Here is a 20,387-nt window from a genome sequence, read left to right as displayed (position 1 = left end):
AAATGTTATAGGACCCTGACTATTAAAGAGCTGTGGCACTCAGACATGGACTTAAGCAGAGCAGCCCTGCTGGATTCTGGTCAAGGCTGTGAGTGTGGAGCAGACAGTAGATGGTATGAGACTATATCCCCTGGCTTCTTACTGTCCCCAGACTGGCTCAGGAAGCTTCTGTTTCTATCGTCTTATACACCTGCTGTGTATCTTTTTCTCAGTTCATCCACCTCACAATGGGGAGAGCTGCTGCCTGTGAAGCTGGCCTCCCTCTGACTACAACTCTAGTGAGAAGGGCTACAGATGTCCCATTAACAACTCCTCATTCCATTTCCCAATCCATAGGGGAGATGTAAGTCTGACCTCTGGTCAAGAGAAGGGGACCCCCCCAACCCCTGGGAAATGTGAGTAGATCAGAAAATGTTAATCCTAAAGCTCAATAAGGGAACTCAAATCTCAAGGCAATAGGTTGGAGTGACCAGGGTCAGTTCTGAGAGTTAGGAACATCTGGGAACACAGACGTGTCTAAAAAGAGTACAGAACACAGGAAATAATGTTTCCCCCATGGAGCTGCTTACTTGGTGCCAAATCTGCTCAAGAAAGAAGGGAAAGGAGGTGAAGAGCATATAAGAGGCAGGAGAGAGAGGACATCAGGACACATGGAGCATTCTGAAAAGTGGTAGAGGTCTAGAGGTGCAAGTGTCCTTTCTGGTGGCCTGGAGTTAGGTCACAGATAGGAGTCCTGGGGTGGTGGAGGAGGCACTGAGGTGGGTGTGAAGACTGGTACAGGCCTATGGAAGGCACAGACCCCACCCCATCTGCTCTCTTGACTGCAGTGCTGGGAATTACTTTCTACAGTGGTATTGGAGATGGCATACAGTTGCAGATGGCTCTCCTTGAGCTCTGAGGCTAAGTGGCATATTGAGGAGGGAAGCACGTCTATGCTGCAGGGATCACTGGCTGGGCACAAGGCTAACTCTGATACATGCAGGCTTGTTGGGCATATAATCTCTCAGCCTCTTTCTCCATTTTTGGTGAGTGTGTGTGTGTATAATAATATTTATAATAAAGACCCAATAAAATAATAATTGTTAATTATATAAAAGTTACTTGAAATCACCAAGTGATATATGAGTGTATCTTATAAGGCAAACTAATAATTCATAACATCTTGCTTTTCAAACTGTTAGTATTAAATAGCCTATTGATATTGATAATGTTAATAGCATTAATAATAACAAGAGCCAGTGTGGCCTCTGTCATTTCAGTTCAGTATTGCTAAGTTCTTCTCTCTTCATCAAATTAAGGGTGAGAATAAATGACACTCATGTGCATTTCACCCTGGGTATTTAGCACTAAATTATTCTCTTTGTGTTAGCTGCATGGCATTCCATCTTTTAGCCATGCACAACAGTAAATGAGGCAATCAGTTTTGTTGTGCTATCATTTGTTACGAGTTAGAGCTCTAGAAACATAATACTCGCCTCCTGTCAACCATATATCAGCCCAGCAAGGCAGGAAGGTTTTAAATACTTTTACTCTTAACTGACTTGGGAATTCATCACTGCTTTCTGAGTGGCTCCTTTTCCTAGGTTGACACTTTCTGTTTATCCAGGTCTAGCTTTGCAAATCCTGATTAGAAGGTAGAGATGTCACTTTTAACCCTTATTTATAAGGACTTTAAAAAGCAATGAGTGTTTGCTAAACTATGAAAGAAATATAGCAGTGTGACTCTGAGCTTCAACAGCCAATATATGCTCTAAACCTCTATTTCCCCATCTGTAAGTTAGGGAAAATAACTCCCATATCCTAGGGCCACTGCGAGGGCAAAGTATATTCATCAATGTTAGACATTTAGCATATTCCTAACACAGTAGGTTGCTTAATAAATATTAGGAACATACCCATATATTGGGAAGAATTTTGGTTTGTGTCAGATCCAAACTTCAAACTTTGAAAAGATCTTCAAACCTAAATTGACTTTTTAACTGTCAGTCAAAGCAAACCCAATGTGTGAAGACCATTGGTTAGCCTCATCTGATAGGTTGCATGGACACTTGGGAACCCAGGAACTGCCAATAACCAGACAGGACATCCATTTTACCTTGTGCATTCATTGCCTATGATGTTAGAAGAAATGCAGATTAGTATGTACCCAATGAGCCGAATTTTGGTAATTTGAAAACATACAGAATTTAAGTTCTCTGACAGCCATGTCCTCAGCCCTCCTCTCTCTTCTGAAATGGAAGGTGGCAATGAGCAGAATAACTGCCTAAGGAGACCTCACTAACCATCACGTGTATGACCTTCTGCAGGGTCCTCAACCTCCTTGAGCCTCAGTATTCTGTGCTGAAATCCAAGTCAACACTTGACCCATCAATTGCATAATTTATATTACAAACTTCATAAGATATAAATGTATGTAGATACATTATATCTAATGGCCTACTAGATACCCAATATCTCTGCTTTGAATTCAGTAGGTAAAAGTTACCTATGCCTTTTTCCTTGCCTAGAATCAATTGAGACATAAGGGTAGCTATCTGCAGATGGAGATGAGCAGATAACATTTCTGCCCTGTTACCAAAGAAATTACAGTGGATAGTTGAGGGTTGCTAATCAAATGGCCCATAACCACTCCACAATCCAGTCTGTAAAATTACGTATGGTCACTGTGCTGCCTGGTCTAACAGAGAGAGTCAAAAAGACTACACTGTCTGTGTCCATGGACTTAAACGGGAACCAATCAGGAAAGAAGGACTAAGGCCGGTCACCACCCAGCAGAAAAGACCCTCCCCTTGTGAAAAGGAGTGAGAAGCAGAGCAAAAGCCTAGAAGTAACATTAGGAAGAAATCCCTTCATGTAATTTCCCACCACTTCATAAACCAATCAGCTTTTTTAACTGAAACCAGCAGTTCCTTCCAATCACTTTCAATTTCCTTAGGGAAAATAGATTTCCAAAGTCACATAGTCTTAAAATCATGATGCCACCCTTGACTCATGTCCCCCTTTGATCCTGGATCACATCTGGCCAGCACCCTTGTCACATCTGGTCACCACGCTGTTCTCAACTCTCAGTGTCTCTAGTGCTTCAGGGCAATTCCTAGCTCTTGGTGTCACCTACCTAGTAGTGAGCCCAGCACATCCTCCCCTTGCTCCACAAACCTCTCCCACTCTGCCTACTACTTTTACACTTTCATATTTGAATGGTTATGCCATCCTGTCATTTGCCCAAAAGAGGTGTTCATCACCTCTACTAAGTGACCCCCAGTCATTTGTGCTTTGTCCTTATTTCTGTTACCCTCCTATTCAAATCCTTCCAGGTTCAGTTTAAAATATCATCCCCATAAAAAAATATATAAATAAAAATAAAATAAAATATCATCCCCATGATGAGTTTCCCCATCTGAATTCCAAGTGGCTTTTTCAGCTGTACAGGGTTATTTAACCTTATTATGTAACGTGTCCATTAACTCCTTGGGAGCAGAACTTATGCTTCTGTGATTCTCACTGCATCTAGCATGAGAACACACCCAGTGTAGCTGTTAAATAGTAATCACAGTTAACTAGTGCATCTAAGACACAACACAGACAGAACTTCAATGTGTTTCTCAGACCTCACAGACTAAAATGCGGATTAGACACTTTGAAACCTGTGTTCTAGATCACCTACACTCATGCTGAGTTGCTGGGCATGATGAATGCAGTTAACAGTGTCATAATTCCACATGTTTGAATGAACTAATAGCTTACTACAGTGAGATTTACCCTAATTTTGTGAAATTCTCTCCACTGGATGTTTACCAAACAGGCATCCGCATCTAATTTAGCATATATTTTCATGAATCCAGATGTTGTTTCATGACTTAATTTACTATTTAATGCATCATTCCACAAATAAAATAAACAAAAAATAAACTTTTTTTAATTCTTAAAAAATCTTGATTTAAGCACTTGCTTCCAAATATAAGCCATGCCATTATCTTTAAGGAATTTCTTTGTGGACTAGGAAAGATCCCTTTGTAAACTAGGGCTAATTTCAACATTTGTTTGAATTCTTGAGAGTAGAGATAGCAATAACAGAAATGTCTGTTAATTCAGTCCTGCATTAGAGAAGCCAGAGCATGTGGCTCATTAGAATAATGACACCTATTTGCATTCCTTTGTCTCCTAATAGCAGAGAACTGTTGGATTGGGTAATTTGAAACTCATTATACTATCACATTTAGCCTCTGCACTGTGCTCAGATGCCCATGGAATGAGGGAACTACTTGGCCAAGCAGCTATTTTTAGTAAATCAAAAAGATGAAAGACAAGTAAGAGACACACTTAATTAAATAACATTTCTTCTGTTAAAATTATTATATCCTGAGCTGAAACCATATAAGCTGAGGAAAGGTAAAGTTTGTGCAGTTTTTCATCTCTTGGGCAACTGTATATACACATGATGTATGAAGAAAATCCTTTAAATCACTTTGAATCTGATAGCAATGATATTAAAATTTTTTTAACGTTTATTCATTTTTGAGACAGGGAGAGACAGAGCATGAATGGGGGAGGGTCAGAGAGAGAGGGAGACACAGAATCTGAAACAGTCTCCAGGCTCTGAGCTATCAGCACAGAGCCCAATGCAGGGCTCGAACTCAACGGACCCCGAGATCATGACCTGAGCTGAAGTCGGACACTTAACAGACTGAGCCACCCAGGTGCCCCTGATAGCAATGATATTAATAGCAGATATACAGAAACAATCAACATCTAAATCAAACCAATCTTCAAAATATCAGGCAGATAAAAAAAAATTTATCATGAGAGTTCAAAATCTCAAGAATGTTTATATTTATTTGGGGCTCTCTACTGAGTTCAAAATACACACACACACACACACACACACACACAAACTGAGCCCATTTGGTATGACTGATTATAGAAGTGATGAGATCCTATCAGATGTGTATTTTATCACTGAATGTAATAAATGACTTAACTATAGTTGGTTGACTGTTGAATAGGAGATATTTTAGTGAAGAATGATTTAGAGGGTCACATATTTTCTTTAACCAAAATTTGCTCTTGTGCTGCCTATCCTGTAAACCATTGTCATTATATCCCATTAACTTGATCTTATTTAATTAATGATGCAAAAAATGACAATTTCACTTTTAGTGTCTTGCCTTTGATCAAATAAAGAGCATAATTTTCACATGCAAAGAGGGGTCTAATTTTACATTATACAACTCATTTTCCTCTTGGGGACATGAACAATTTATTTTCCTTCAGGGACATGAATCAGTGATTCCCAAATAAGATGCCTCAGGATCTTTTGAAGGTTTCGTCTCAAGCACTGATGTGCACAGCCTCCACATGGCAACATATTATTTAAATAAATCCTGGTGAAAGTCGCTTTCCATTATGCTGCTTCTCCCAAATAAATGTGTGTTGAATCTCTCCTTGGCATTTAAAGGTCATAGTTTGAAAAAAAAATATTTCCATCCAACCCAACTTTTGGCTCATCACACACATACACCTTTCCTAATCCCAAAAACCTGTTTGAAATGATAGAAGTAATACAAAAGGAAACCCCTGGAATCAAACAAACTTCCCCTGCCAGTAACAGCAAAGTGGTTGTTAGTAGTTGTTACTATTAACACCATGTAAAAGAGAACTCCCTGAAGCGCACTGGAGAGTGAACAAATAGAGGAAAAGACTGGAGGGAGTTGGCTCAGAGGAAGGGAATGCCTTTCTACTTAAAAAGCTTTGAGTCAGAGCTGTGAAGTGGCTAAAGCTTGGATGGATTCCTTTGGTCTTCCTGGCTCGAAGAACCAAAGGAAAAGTAGACTATCAGAATAGCACATCTGAAAAATGACACGCAAAATCCTAGAAAGGAAAGAGCCACAGAGAAGAAATCACAAATTTGATGTAATGGATGTATGTAAATTCTACCCAGATATGTATACTTACCCTGAATTATACATACATGGAGCATAATCCTACCAGCCCAACTAAGGTAGAAGAACCATCTGACATTTCATCTGTTGCCTACTATAGGAAAGACAGTGTTTGGAGTTTTCCTTTGGCCAAGTTAATTAACTAAAAAAGAAAAAAAAATGACACTCTAAATTTAACAGAATCCAGTCTCTGCAATACAACACTGAGATAGCCAGGAAAGAATTAAAAATATATATTAAATGTAAAAGAAACACAAAAAAGTGACCCAGACTCAAGAGAAAATACAATCAATATGGAATGCTCCTAAGAGGATTCAGATCCTGGATTTAGCATATAAGGATTTTAAAGCAGATTAAATGGCTATGCTTAAGAGTGTAAAGGAAAAAAATGTAATGGTTTGTAATGAAAAAATGTAATGAAAAACTAAGAGTAAGTCTTAGCAGAGGCATTGAAATTATTTTGAAGAAACATATACAAACTCTAAAACTGACAAATACACTAAATAAAAATTTTTTGTATGAATTTAGCCACAGATTGAAATGACATAAGTCAGTGAACTTGAAGACAGAGTGATAAAAATTATCCAATATAAAGAATAAAGAGGGGTGCCTGGGTGGCTCAGTCAGTTAAGCATCCAACTCTTTTTTATAATATTTATTTTTCAGAGGTGGGGGAGGGGCAGAGAGAGAGAGACAGACAAAGATTCCAAAGCAGGCTCCAGGCTCCGAGCTCTCAGCACAGAGCCAAGGCAGGGCTCAAACTCATGAGCCCTGAGATCAGGACCTAAGCCAAAGTCAGACATTTAACCCACTGAGTCACCCAGGTTCCCCAAGTGTTCAACACTTGATTTTGACTGTGCTGTCAGCACAGAGCCTGCTTGGGATTCTTCCTCTCCCCCTACCCTGCTTGTGCTCTCTACCTCAAAATAAATAAATAAATAAATAAATAAATAAATAAATAAACAAACAAACATTAACAATTAATTAGATTAGACTCCAGATGGAAAAAGAAGGATGGGAGAGAAAAATATTAGAAGAGATAATGGCCAAAATTCCTCAAATTTGGTGAAAGACAAATTTAGAAATTCAAGAAGTTCAGTAAACCCTAGGAAATATAAATAATAATAAAAACACATGCAAGGGGACTTCTGCTTCCAGGAGAATGGAGATGTGTTTTCCCCTATTCCTCTCACTAAATATAACTAGAAAATCTGGATATGACATAAAATATAGGAAGAATCTGAAATGTAGAAAGAATAAGGCAGACAGGTCTTGGGATCTTGGTACTCAAGAGATGACCCAGTAGTGAGTTCTGTGGCTTTATTCTTACCTTATGCATCTCAGACTGGGAGCCCAAGAAGTTTAGCAAGACCTGGTGTTTCAGTTTGAGTACAAGGCAGGAAAAGGCCAGGGGCCCTGATTAAGGCAGTCAGGCAGGAGGAATTTCCCCATATCATTGGAAGGCCAAACATTTTGTTCTGTTCAAGACTTCAACTAGTTGAATGACATCCACCGCATTAGAAAAGGCAATCTGCTTCACTCAGACTATTAATTTAAATGTTAATCATTTCCAAAAACATCCTAACAGACATCCCCCAGAATAATGTTTGACCAAAAATCTGGGCATGTCATCGCCCAGTCAAGTTGACACACAAATTAACCTTCACAAAAGTGAAAAATACAATAACTGTAATAAAAAGTTCGATACATGAGTAAATAAAGAGGATGGAGGAAAGAAAGGATAGAGTTTGTAAACTCAAAGACAAAACAACAGAAATTAAATAACATGAGAAACAGGGAGAAAATAGGAGAAAATGAAAAGCCTCAAAACTTATGGGGATACAAGGGGTACAGGAGTACTGATGCATAGGGGCACTTGTACCCCAATGTGTATAGCAGCACTCTCAACAACAGCCAAATTATGGAAAGAGCCTAAATGTCCATCAACTGATGAATGGATAAAGAAATTGTGGTTTATATACACAATGGAATACTACGTGGCAATGAGAAAGAATGAAATATGGCCTTTTGTAGCAACATGGATGGAACTGGAGAGTGTGATGCTAAGTGAAATAAGCCATACAGAGAAAGACAGATACCATATGGTTTCACTCTTATGTGGATCCTGAGAAACTTAACAGAAACCCATGGGGGAGGGGAAGAAAAAAAAAAAAGAGGTTAGAGTGGGAGAGAACCAAAGCATAAGAGACTGTTAAAAACTGAGAACAAACTGAGGGTTGATGGGGGGTGGGAGGGAGGGGAGGGTGGGTGATGGGTATTGAGGAGGGCACCTTTTGGGATGAGCACTTGGTGTTGTATGGAAACCAGTTTGACAATAAATTTCACATATTAAAAAAATAAATAAATAAAGAAGAGTTAACACCTAAAAAAAAAAAAAAAACTTATGGGGATATATAAAAAAATCTAATATTCATGTCATTGGAATCAGGAAATGAGAAGAGAAAGATGATGGAGCAGAAAAAGTATTTAAAGAAATGATTGCTCAAACTTCTAAATTTCATAAAAATCTATAGATTCAAGAAGCTTAGCAAGGCCCAGGCAGAATAAACTCAAAGAAATCTACACCAATGCATAGTTAAATTTCTAAAAACTAAAGGCAAAGAAAATAATCTTGAAAGTAACCAGAGAAAAATGACATCCTACCTACAAGCAAAAAATGATTTGAATGGCATCAGATTTCTCATTAGAAAACAAGGAAGCAAGCATAAAAGAGCACATCTTTCAAGTGCCAAAAGAACTATCAGTACAGAATCCTATGAAAATATCCATCAGGTATGAAGGGAAAAATCAAACCTCTTCAAATGAAAAAAAAACAAAAAAAAAAACAAAGATAATTTATTGCCCCAAAAATACCTAAAGACAGTTTGCTAGTTATAAATAAGTTTTATTATAAAATATTTTGTTATTATTTTATTATAAAACAACTTAGTTATAAAGAAGAAATCTTGGAACAATTAGAATGAAAAAAGAACACAGTAAGTAAAAATATGAGCAAATACAATAGAATTTCCTTCTTGTCTTGGGTTTGTAAAATTAAGTATGATGGTTCAAATAAAAATTCTAAAACTCTCTGATATGGTTCTATACGTATATAGACAACATCTTTAAGGCAACTGTATTTATAATTATGGGAAGGTAAGCACATGTAAACGGAGGTAAGGTTTATTTTTCATTTGATCTGGTTAAAGGAAGACACCAGTAGACTGTGATAAGTTATGTATATAGTTAACCCTTGAACAACATGGGTTTGAACGTCCAGCTCCACTAATACACAGATATATTTTTTTATAATTACAGCATAATACTGTGAATGTATTTTCTCTTCATCATGATTTTCTTAGTAATATTTTATTTCTCTGGCTTACTTTATTGTAAGAATATATTATATAATACCTATAATATACAAAATATGTGTTAATCGACTGTTTAGGTTATTGGTAAAGCTTCTCATCAACAGTAGGCTATTAGTAGTTAAGTTTTGGGGAGTCAAACTTATTGCTATGTAGTAGCAACTGTACTTCAAATTCTGAATTTTTCTCTTTTCCCAAGTTAGCAATATTTGTTCTGGGCTGTGGCAGTGAACCAAAGCTCCCAATCAATCATGTGATCACAAGGGTAAACAATTGATATATTTACAACAATTCTGTGCCCATGCAACCATTTGCATGTTTTTCATTTTTAGTACAGTATTTAATAAATTGCATGAGATAGTCAACACCTTATTGTTAAAACAGACTTTATGTTAGATGATTTAGTCCAACTGTCAGTTAATATAAATATTCTGAGTATATTTAAGGTAAACTAGGTTCAGCTATGATGTTCTGTAGATTAGGTATAATAAATACATTTTTGATTTACAATATTTTCAATTTATACTGGGTTTATCAGATGCAATCCCATCACAAGTTGAGGAAGAACTGTATAAAAATATTATAAGTCAAAATGTAATCATAATAAAACAACTAATCATAATTGTCCAGCTAACAAACAGGGAGACAGAAAAAGGAAAATAGAGAAATGAGAAAGATAAAGAACAAAAAACAAAAATAAATAAATAAAATGACAGTCTAACATATCAAAAGATACATTATATGTAAATGATGAAAATATACCAATTAAAAGACATAGATTGACCAAGTCATTAAAAAATATTACGTGGCTATATGATGTGTATAAGAAACTTATTTTAACATAATGATATATTAATGTTGAAGAGTAAAAATAAGAAAAATAAATACCACTCAAATATTATTCAAAAAGAAAGCAAAAGTGTCTATGTGGATATCAGACTGAGTTCAAAGCAAAGAAAATCACCAGAGACAGAAAGGGATATTATATAATGATAAATGGTCAAGCCACCAAAACATAACAAACTGATTGAACTAAAAGCAGAAAAATACAAATCCACATTTATATTTGGAGATTTCAATATCTCTTTCTCAAGAATTGATGTAAAACAACTAGACAGGAAGTTGTAAACATTAGTCCTAACTAACGCAGTATTATAAGAAAAGGAAACAAAAGGTGAAAAGATTAAGAAAAAATAAACAAAACTATCTTTCTTTTGTTGTTGTTGTTTTTTTTAATCTGTACACCTTTATTTCCTTTTCATGCCTTATTTGCACAGGCTAGAATTTCCAGCACTATGTTGAGGTAAAAGTGGTAAAAGCAGACATCCTTGCCTTATTCTAACTCTTAGGAAACCATTTAGTCTTTTTTTACATTAATTGTAATGTTAATTACACGTTTGCATTGTGACTGTTTGTAGAAGTGTTTTATCACATTCCGGGATGTCCCATCTATTACTAGTTTTCTGAGAATTTTTACCATGAATAGGTGTTAATATTGTCAAATGCTTTTCCTGCCTCAATTGATATTATTATCTTAGTTTTCTTCGTTATTATGTTAAAATAGTGGATTATATCTCAGCCTTGCATCCCTGGATTAAATTCTACTTGGTCTTGGTCATTGTGTATTATTCACTTTGTTGTTGAACCCAATGAACTAATACTTTGTTAAGAATTTCTTTGTGTCTCTATACATGAAGGATATTTGTCCAAAGTTTTGTCGTTTTTGCAGTATCTTTGGTTTTGGTGCCAAGGCAATCTGGCTTATATAAAGAAAACTACAAAACTCTGATGAAAGAAATCAAAATAGAGCTAAACAAATGGAGTTATTTCATGTTCATGAACACGAGGACTAAATTATGTCAAGATGTCAGTTTTTCCCTACTTGATCTGTAGATCCAATACAATCCCAATAAAAATCCCAGCAAGTTATTTTGTGGATATTGACAAACTGACTCTAAAGTTCATGTGGAGAGACAAAGGAATAACCAGTATAATACTGGAGAAGAGCAAAATCAGAGAACTGATACTACACAACTTCAAGACTTACTGTAAAGCTACAGTACTCAAGACAGTGTGTATAGTATTGGCAAAAGAATAGGCAAATAGATCAATGGAACAGAACTGAAAGCTAAAAAACAGACCCACACAGTCAACTGATCTTTGACAAAGGAGCAAAGGCAATACAGTGGATAAAAGATAGTCTTTTCAATAAATTGGTGTGGACATCCACATGCAAAGAAAAAAAATGAGTATCTAGACACAAACCTTATACTTTCACAAAAATTAACTCAAAACGGATCACAGACCTACATGTAAAATTCAAAACTATAAAACTCCTAGATGAAAACACAAAGAAAATCCAGATAACCTTAGTTTTTAGATATAACCTCAGAGATGTGATCCATTAAATAAATAATAAGCTGGACTTCATTAAATTAAAAATGTCTGCTATGTGGGGATAACTGGGTGGCTCAGTTGGTTAAACGTCCAATTTCGGCTCAGGTCATTATCTCACGGTTTGTGGGTTCGAGCCCCATGTCAGGCTCTGTACTGACAGCTCAGAGCTTGGAGCCTGCTTCAGATTCTGTGTCTCTCTCTTTGTCTGCCCTGCCCCCCCCCAACTCTGTCTCTGTCTGTCAAAAATAAATAAACACTGAAAGAAAAATTTAGTTAAAACAAAACAAAACAAAAAGTCTGTGTGAAAGATACTATCAAGAAAATGAGAAGATAACCTGTAGACTTGGAGAATGTATTTGTGAAACACACAGCTGATAAAGAACTGGTACACAAAATATATAAAGAACTCTTAAAACTAAACAATAAGAAAATGAACAACCAGATTAAAAATGGGCAAAATCCCTGAGCAGACACCTCACCAAAGGAGATAAACAGATGGAAAATAAACATATGAAAAGATATTCAGTATCATATGTCACAAAGATATTGTAAATTAAAACAAGATACCATTAGACACCTATTAGAATGGATAAAATCCAGAATACTGATAACACCATATGCTGGTGAAGATGTGGAGCAAAAGGAACTCTCATTCTTTGTTGGTGGGAATGGCAATTTGTCAATTTCTTACACAGCTAACCATATGCACACTATATGATCCAGCATTGGTGCTTCTTGATATTTAACCAAAGGAGTTGAAAATGTATGTCCACACAAAAACCCGCACACAGATGTTTTTATCAGCTTTCTTCATAATTGCCCAAACTTGGAAACAACCAAGATGTCCTTCAGTAGGTGAATGGAGAAATTATGGTACAAGCATACAATGGAATATTACTCAGCACTAAAAGGAAATTAGTTCTTCAGCCATGAAAAATATGGAGAAACCATAAATACATATTACTAACTAAAAGCAGCAATCTGACAAGGCTTTGTACTATGTATGAACATTCTGGAACTGTATGACATTCTGGAAAAGAAAAAAACTATGGATACAGTAAAAAGATCTGTTAGGGATTGAGGGAAGGGATGGTGAATCAGTGGAGTACAAAGGATTCTAAGGGCAGTGAAATTACTCTATATGATAATATAATGTTGGAAACATTTATCAAAACCTATAGAATATATAACACCAAGTGAACCCTAACATAAACTATGGACCTTAATTAATAATAATGTAACAATGTTGGTTCATCAATTATTAAAAATGTAATACAATAGTACAAGTCTGCTGATTAATTTCCAGGAACACATTCTTCTGCTTTTAAAAATCAAAACTTAGCATAGCATGAGTACAAATGGATAGCATAAAAAAAGAAGGAAACAGTTTGGTTCTAACCCTGCCTCCCAACATCTCAGAAGAGAGGATGGGGCTGCAGGCACACTTTCAGGGACAGTGTCATCACTGCACTATCTGGAATGGCTGGAATGCAAAGGTGTTCACCTAATGAATAATTATTTGTTCAAGAAACACGTTTCCTAAAACGTGTACAGGGTGAGCAGTAAGGGTGAACAAGACAGTGTCATTGCTCTTATGGAATATTCTATTAAGAAGTGAAGATCATGGCTGGGTACTGGAAATTGAGTCATGAATGTTGGCTCCTTAGAGGATATGACCTGCAGTCTGAGAAGTAAAAATAAATGCCAGGAGCTCCTGGTGGCTCAGTCGGTTCAGCGTCCGACTTCAGCTCAGTTCATGATTCGTGGTTTGTGGGTTTGAGCCCCGCATCAGGCTCTGTGCTGACAGCTCAGAGCACGGAGCCTGCTTTGGATTCTGTGTCTCCTTTTCTCTCTGCCCCTTCCCTGCTTGTGCTCTGTGTCTCTCTCTCTCAAAAATAAATAAACATTAAAATTTAAAAAAAAAAAAAGAAAGAAAGAAAGAAAGAACTGCCAGGTGAGGGCCTGAAAACACTTTTCCAGGATATTTTTATGGTATGTGCCTCGACACATAATTCTCTGTTAGAGACAAGAAAACTAGTCTGTGAGGACAAAAGTATGAGGACTCCACAGCATTCCAGTCTTCTCAAGCAGACTGCCACCCATATTGTGTTTATTCACATATGGAACCCAAGTTCTGAATGAATGTGGAAATAACCCCAAAAGTATATCCGTGGTTCTTACTTGTGAAAATAACTTACAGCTGCCAAATTTCAGAGGGCAAGCATGGGCATCCATCGGGAAGTCCTCAAGTTGCATTGGGCATTCTGCAGAAATAGTCAAGCTGAAAAATAAGACATGAAGACTTTTTAAATGACTCACCAATTCTGGCTATTTACCGAGCAACCACCATGTTCCATAGAGCTATATTAAGTACTTCAGTCATAATTTTAATTACCATCTTTTATGAAATTGTCTGCCTGACCCACCAAATTATATAGGTTTGCATTGAAGATGGATATCATTTAAAAATATGGATTAAATAAAATCTAGTCAGTTCTGTGGCTTCGTGTGTCTATACATACATTACCACTTGTAAAGTAATTCCAGATGCCTTTAAAAATGATTTATTGTTTGTTTCCCATTCCTAACTCAGAAAAATCAAAACATTTCCTTGGACAAGGTTGAAATATATGTATTTTATAAAATAGTTTATAAGCTCAAGAAATATAAATGTATAATAAATTCTCAGTCCAAATTCTGACCAGAAGCTGGTTACAATTATTGTGTACTGGACTGATAACATGAAACAGAGTAGGTGAATTGTGTCATGACAGCAATCTTCTGGTACAACCTAATTGTTTTTAACCCATGTCTGGTCTTGCAGATAGTAATACTACTGCCTGCTACGACTGCCACCAATACTCAAACAGCAATGGACATATCTACCAGTTGTATGTCAGGCACTGTGATAGGTGCCTTACCTGCATTAACACATCTAATCAGAGTAGCGTTATGAGATTTGTTGCTATTAACATCCAAGTTTACGAGAAAGGAAAGTGATGCATAGATATTAAAAGATCAGGACAAGTATGCAGAGCTATGAAGTCAGGGAGTAATGATTTAAGCCCAAGCCTCTGACTGCAGTGGCTTCCTGACAGCACATCCACCACACACTAAGTGGGAATGGGTTCTGTACAATTCCAAAATTGCCATATTGTTGTGCTTTTATTTCCCTACAGACTTTACTAATTAGATAGTGAATCTAAATTTCATTAATGAGTTAATCTTGTTTCTTAAATTCCTTCTTCTGCTATTTAAAACGAAATTAAATTATATAGAATGAAATCAAAATATAAAATATTCACCTTTAAACAGATGTTATAGTTATATTTTTAGACAAATAATAATTCAAGATATTAGCACCATTGGTCCTTCCCTCTTATATTGAGTCCAGATCTTGCCTTTGTGCCCAGAGTGAGAATAAAAATGTAAAAACATTCATTTTTACCTTCACTACTTCCTCCTGTTAAAACAGATTAGCCTTCTGCTCTGAGTACCTAATTCATAGTTAATGATTACAGACAAAGAAGTCAATGTATGTATACTGTGAATGAGACAAATTTATGTGTTAGTGCAAGAAAGGTCTGTGCTTATCAAAGAGAAGAAATCCTCTGCTGTCTCTGGTTTGAGGGGCCATTCCCCCAAAGATGGAGTGACTTTTAGATGGTATAAGTGCACATAGATGAGAACACATCATCAAAGTATGACATGCAGGCAGGGAGATAGTATTTAAAATGATATGTGGTATACGTTCATAGAAGGATATGGAAATACACAAAAGAATTTTAAAGGAGAAAACTACAAGTAGGTATCATTTCACTTGTAAATTCACTTGGTAAATTTTTTCTACATATTAAAAAAAACTTTTTTAAGTTTATTTATTTATTTTGAGGGGGGCGTAGGAGGGGCAGAGAGAGAGGGAGGTAGAAAATTCCAAGCAGGCTCCATGCTGTCAGTGCAGAGCCCAATGTGGGGCTCGAACTCACAAATAGTGAGATCATGACCTGAGCTGAAGTCAGATGCTTAACCTACTGAGCCATTCAGGTGCCCCTGTACAGATAATTTTGACATGTACATGTATTTTCTTTCATTCTTGTCTTTTGTATATCTAACATTAGAACAGGATATTTCCCACATGAAAATCTCTACATAATGATTACTTTGAAAGATGAACTATATAATTATAGGATGCAGATGTCTGGACTATATGTATGTGTGTATATATAGAATATATAACTATATATATTATACACATATAACATATATACAAATATACATATATATTTCATACTATGCGTATATAATATATATTTCATATACACATAAATAATATATGTGTATGTATAACATATATACATATATACGCATATATTTCATATTAAATCAATTATGTATAATAATAAATAATATAATAATGTATATATATTAAACTAACTAGCTATTGTTAGACTTTTAAATTGTTTTACATGATAAGTAAACTGCAATGGACTTCTTCAAGCATAAACTATGTATAAGGACTATTATTAGAGACTATGAAGTGGATAAGGTAAGTATTTACTTACTAGAATTAAGAAAATTATGACCTAAAAATCACAGCCTGTGAGGAAAGCCTTCAGTCAGCACAAAAGAAAATAATGTTAACTTCATTTGGCTTTTAGTGAATTTAAGAAATTTTTAAGGTAAAGCAAATAGAGGGACAGAGAACTTAAATGAGTCAAATATGTTTTAGAGAATAAATTCACACTGAACTCAGAAAATCTAGAATTTTCTTCAGAAGCAAATTTTTTAGTAAGAAAATAGAAAGTGTATATAAAGCTACAATGCCAGGTTCAAAGCAATGAATGCAAAAATAAGCACAAGAAATAACAGTGCTGTAGGAGCTTGGAGAACAGCTTTGATTTGGAGATTCTGTGCTGGTCTACAGCCTCTGTTCAAATAGTTTAGGTGTAAGGAAGACCCTGGGCTCAGATAGTTGGGGTAGTGTGGAGTGGAGTGGAAGTGGGGATGCTTCAGGTGATCCTGGCCATCCTAGCCCAGCCACAGGTACTACAGACTTGAACCAGCAGATCCAGTTCTGCAGTCTTCAAGTTGCCCCCTACACATACAATATTGACAACTTTATGGTCCCACTCCCATCATCAGGCTGATGTGGAGATGGTCTCTCCAGGGCAGAATCTTCCCTCTAGATACTGCCACGTCTGCCAGCTCACATAACTGAGAAATAAAGAAACACTTTATTGCCCACTGGGTCTGGAGGCTGACTTGAAGCCAGATCTGTTGGTTTTTTGACAGTGTGGTGAATCAGAGTTAATTTCTCTTCCTTCTGTGCTTTGTGGTGGTACTTTGTTTCTATGTCAATGGCCACTGGAGGCACCACCACCTGGCATTTCTATTGTTTGCTCCTACTTCTCAGAGAAGATCCCCTCAGAGAGACCTGACCTCCCACCTTGGAAACACTGCTTACTCCTGGATTTTTCCCTTCTCCTCATGTCTTCCTTCATTCTTGGCCAACACCCTGTATTTATGAGGTATGAGAAGCCTTTCCTTTTGCCATAGTGGTCTCAACTCTTACTAAAGACAGCATGCATCTTCTGTCCTGCTTTATTCTGGTTCCTTGGTCCTGAGAGCTGCCTACCTTCTGAAAACCACTGCACTGACATTTAAAGATGATAAGGATTGTACACCAAGGAGTCTGCTTTCAGCATATAGCTGGAAAAGTGGAGGATGTAGTGATGGTGGGCAGAGACATGTGGACAGAATTTAGCTGAATCTAAAAAGAAGAATATGTTAAAGAAGAAATAATCCCAGTAAAAAATATAAAAATAAAAAAAATATAAAAATAAAAAAATATATAAAAAAGATGATAAGGATTGTATACCAAGGAGTCTGCTTTCAGCATATAGCTGGAAAAATGGAGGGTGTAGTGATGGTGGGCAGAGACATGTGGACAGAATTTAGCTGAATCTAAAAAGAAGACTATGTTAAAGAAGAAATAATTCCAGTAAAAAATTAAAAAAATAAAAAATATATAAAAAGATAGTAATTCTACAATTCCTATCTCAATAAATGCTATCATTAAAGCATCATGGATTGTTCCCCCATTTTAACAGACTTCCTTAGGATTAGAGTTCCAAACACTGGAAAAATATATGATAGTGTCTTTCTTCTAAAGGATGAACACATTATTCAGCTAAATCCCCTAAGTAAATGTTTCAGCCTCAGTAGGGGAACAACATTTAAATTTTTTATCCCTTTAAACATTTCAAAAATGGCCTATGCTTTCATAATACAAAAAAATATATATCTCTAGGTAAGAGCAAGCCTTCCATTGATGGGGTCTCTGAAATATAGAGTACCTTGATGTATAACCAACCTCCTTCATATAGAATTGAGATCAAAGCACTCTATGGAATAATGGATTGTCCTAGCTCAAAGGAGTCATACAGACTACCTACCAGAAACCTTCACTTTTCAGTTGAAGGAAATGAAGCCCAAAAGATTAAGAAATATGCCTTACAGAAAAAACTTCTCTAAACTACTGGTGGATCCAAAAATCCAGCATTTCCACACTCTTGCCCCAGAGGTCAAATTTCTATTTTGCTCCTAATCTCTGTTAAGACATTCAAGCATTAACTTATTGAAACAAGCATCCCAATTTTCAACAACATTTTAATTTTAGGGTCAAGAAAGGACATTTTGTGAGTTAAAATATTTGCTTCAACTTGGATTTATATCATCCTAATCAAGGGTTTAGGGTCCTAAACTCACTAAAGAATTCTCTGCTTGACCAGGGGCAGGTCACGGTGGAGAGAACTTTAAATGGTTAAAACAGTGAAATTCTAGAGTTAATGGCTTTGCCATTAACTAACTGTTTTACCTTTGTAAAACTGCCTAACTTCTCTGGTCCAGTCTTCCCATTTGAAAAAGACACATAATAACAGTTGTTTTTATTCTCTGAGAAAAAAATAGTTAAGTGTGAAAAGGAGGTTAGTCTCTAGCTTCCCACCCAATATTCTCTTCAGATTTGAGCGTTTTCATTTATATGAAAACAATGCATCAGTGCAGTAGAAGATGTGGTGGTGGTAGGCAGAAAAATGGTCCTACAAAGATGCCCATGTCCTTACCCCTCAAACCCCCAAACCTATAGATACATTACTTTAAATGGCAAAGGAACTTTGCAGGTATATTAAATTAAGGTCCTTGCAACAGGGGAGAATATCCTGGTTTATCCATATAGGCCCAGTATAATCACAAGGGTTATTTTGAGAGGGAGGCAGGAGTATCAGGAGATGTGATGTGAAAAGGAGATGTGATGGCAGAAGCAGAGGTCAAAGTCTGTGGCCATGAACTCAGGAATGCAGGTGGCTTCTAGAAGCCGGAAGAGGCAAAGAACAGATTCTCGCCTAGAGAAATCAGAAAGAATGCAATCCTACCTATAACTTATTTTAACCTTGTAAGACCCTTTTGGACTTCTGACTTCCAGAACTATCAGGAAATGAATTAATTGTGTTTTAGCCAGTAAATTTGTGATAATTTGTTACAGCATCAATAGGAAAATAATGCAAAGTTTTGTACTTATAAGTGAGGTACTATTGTAACAAATACCTAAAAGTGTGAAAATAAGTTTGGAATTGGGCAGTAGGCAGATGCTGAAATTCATATAGAGATTTACAATACATAAAACTTTCCTTCCTTGAACAGATTGTTAATTGAAACATGGATGTTAATTATTCTGTGCTGAAGACCTGCAAGGAAGTGAGGTGCATGGCAGAGAAAACTGACAATACATGGTCATAAAGACACTGTTGATAGGAATATGGGCATCAAAGATCTTGCAGACAAAGGCTCAAAAGGAAATGAGGAACATGTTATTGGAAACTAACTGGAAGAAATGAAATCTTTCTTATATAGTGACAGAAAACTTAGCTGATTTATATTTATAATTATGTGGAAAGCAAAACTTACAAGCAATTATAGTAGGCTAAATAATGACCCCCAAAGATATCATATCCTAATTCTGGGAAGCTGTAAACACTATCTTACATGGAAAAAGGGTCTTTGTAGATGTGATGTAAGTTAAGGGTCCAGAGATGGGGAGATTATCCAGGTGGCACTAAATGCAGTCACAAGGATTCTTACACGAGAAAAGTAAAAGTAGATTACAACATACATAGAAAAATATAGGTGATGCATGAAAGCAGAGGGTGGTTTAAAGATGCTCTTTGCTTCTGGCTTTGAAGATGTAGGAAGATGCCCTGAGACAAGGAATGCAAGGTATGCAGCTCTACAAACTAGAAAAGGCAAGAAAATGGATTCTTCCCTAGAACCTCTAGAGGAAATATGGCCCTGATTTTGCCCTTTGACACAGATTTCAGATTTATGGCCTCCAGAAGCATAAAAGAATAAATGTGTGCTGTTTTAATCCACCAAGTTAGTGGTAATTTATTACAGCAGTCATAGGAGACTGATACAATGATGAATTTGGATATTTAGATGAAATTTCCAAGCAAAGTGTTGAAGTTGTGTCTTGTTTTCTTCCTCTTGCTTATAGTAAAACATGAGAAGGAAAAGATAGGTTGAGGGAAGAACTGCCAACAAAAAGGGGACCAGGACTTGATGATTTGGGAAATTCTCAGATTATCCGGGTTGCAAAAGATGCTATAATTAGGAGATTCACTAT

The 20,387-nt window shown here is 36.3% G+C and overlaps 1 protein-coding gene across 1 annotated transcript in view; it reads right to left on the bottom strand.

The window, feature by feature from the left end:
- Positions 1-20,387, bottom strand: part of GABRA5 (gamma-aminobutyric acid type A receptor subunit alpha5) — an 82,652-nt gene that overhangs the window by 16,781 nt on the left and 45,484 nt on the right. Inside the window, exon 7 of the mRNA XM_042941266.1 lies at positions 13,906-13,988. Within this exon, the coding sequence (XP_042797200.1) occupies positions 13,906-13,988 (83 nt within the window). The remainder of the gene's footprint in view (positions 1-13,905; positions 13,989-20,387) is intronic.

Source organism: Panthera leo, chromosome B3, assembly GCF_018350215.1.
Source record: "Panthera leo isolate Ple1 chromosome B3, P.leo_Ple1_pat1.1, whole genome shotgun sequence".
Taxonomy (NCBI): Eukaryota; Metazoa; Chordata; class Mammalia; order Carnivora; family Felidae; genus Panthera; species Panthera leo.
This window is presented reverse-complemented; position numbering and strand designations above follow the sequence as displayed.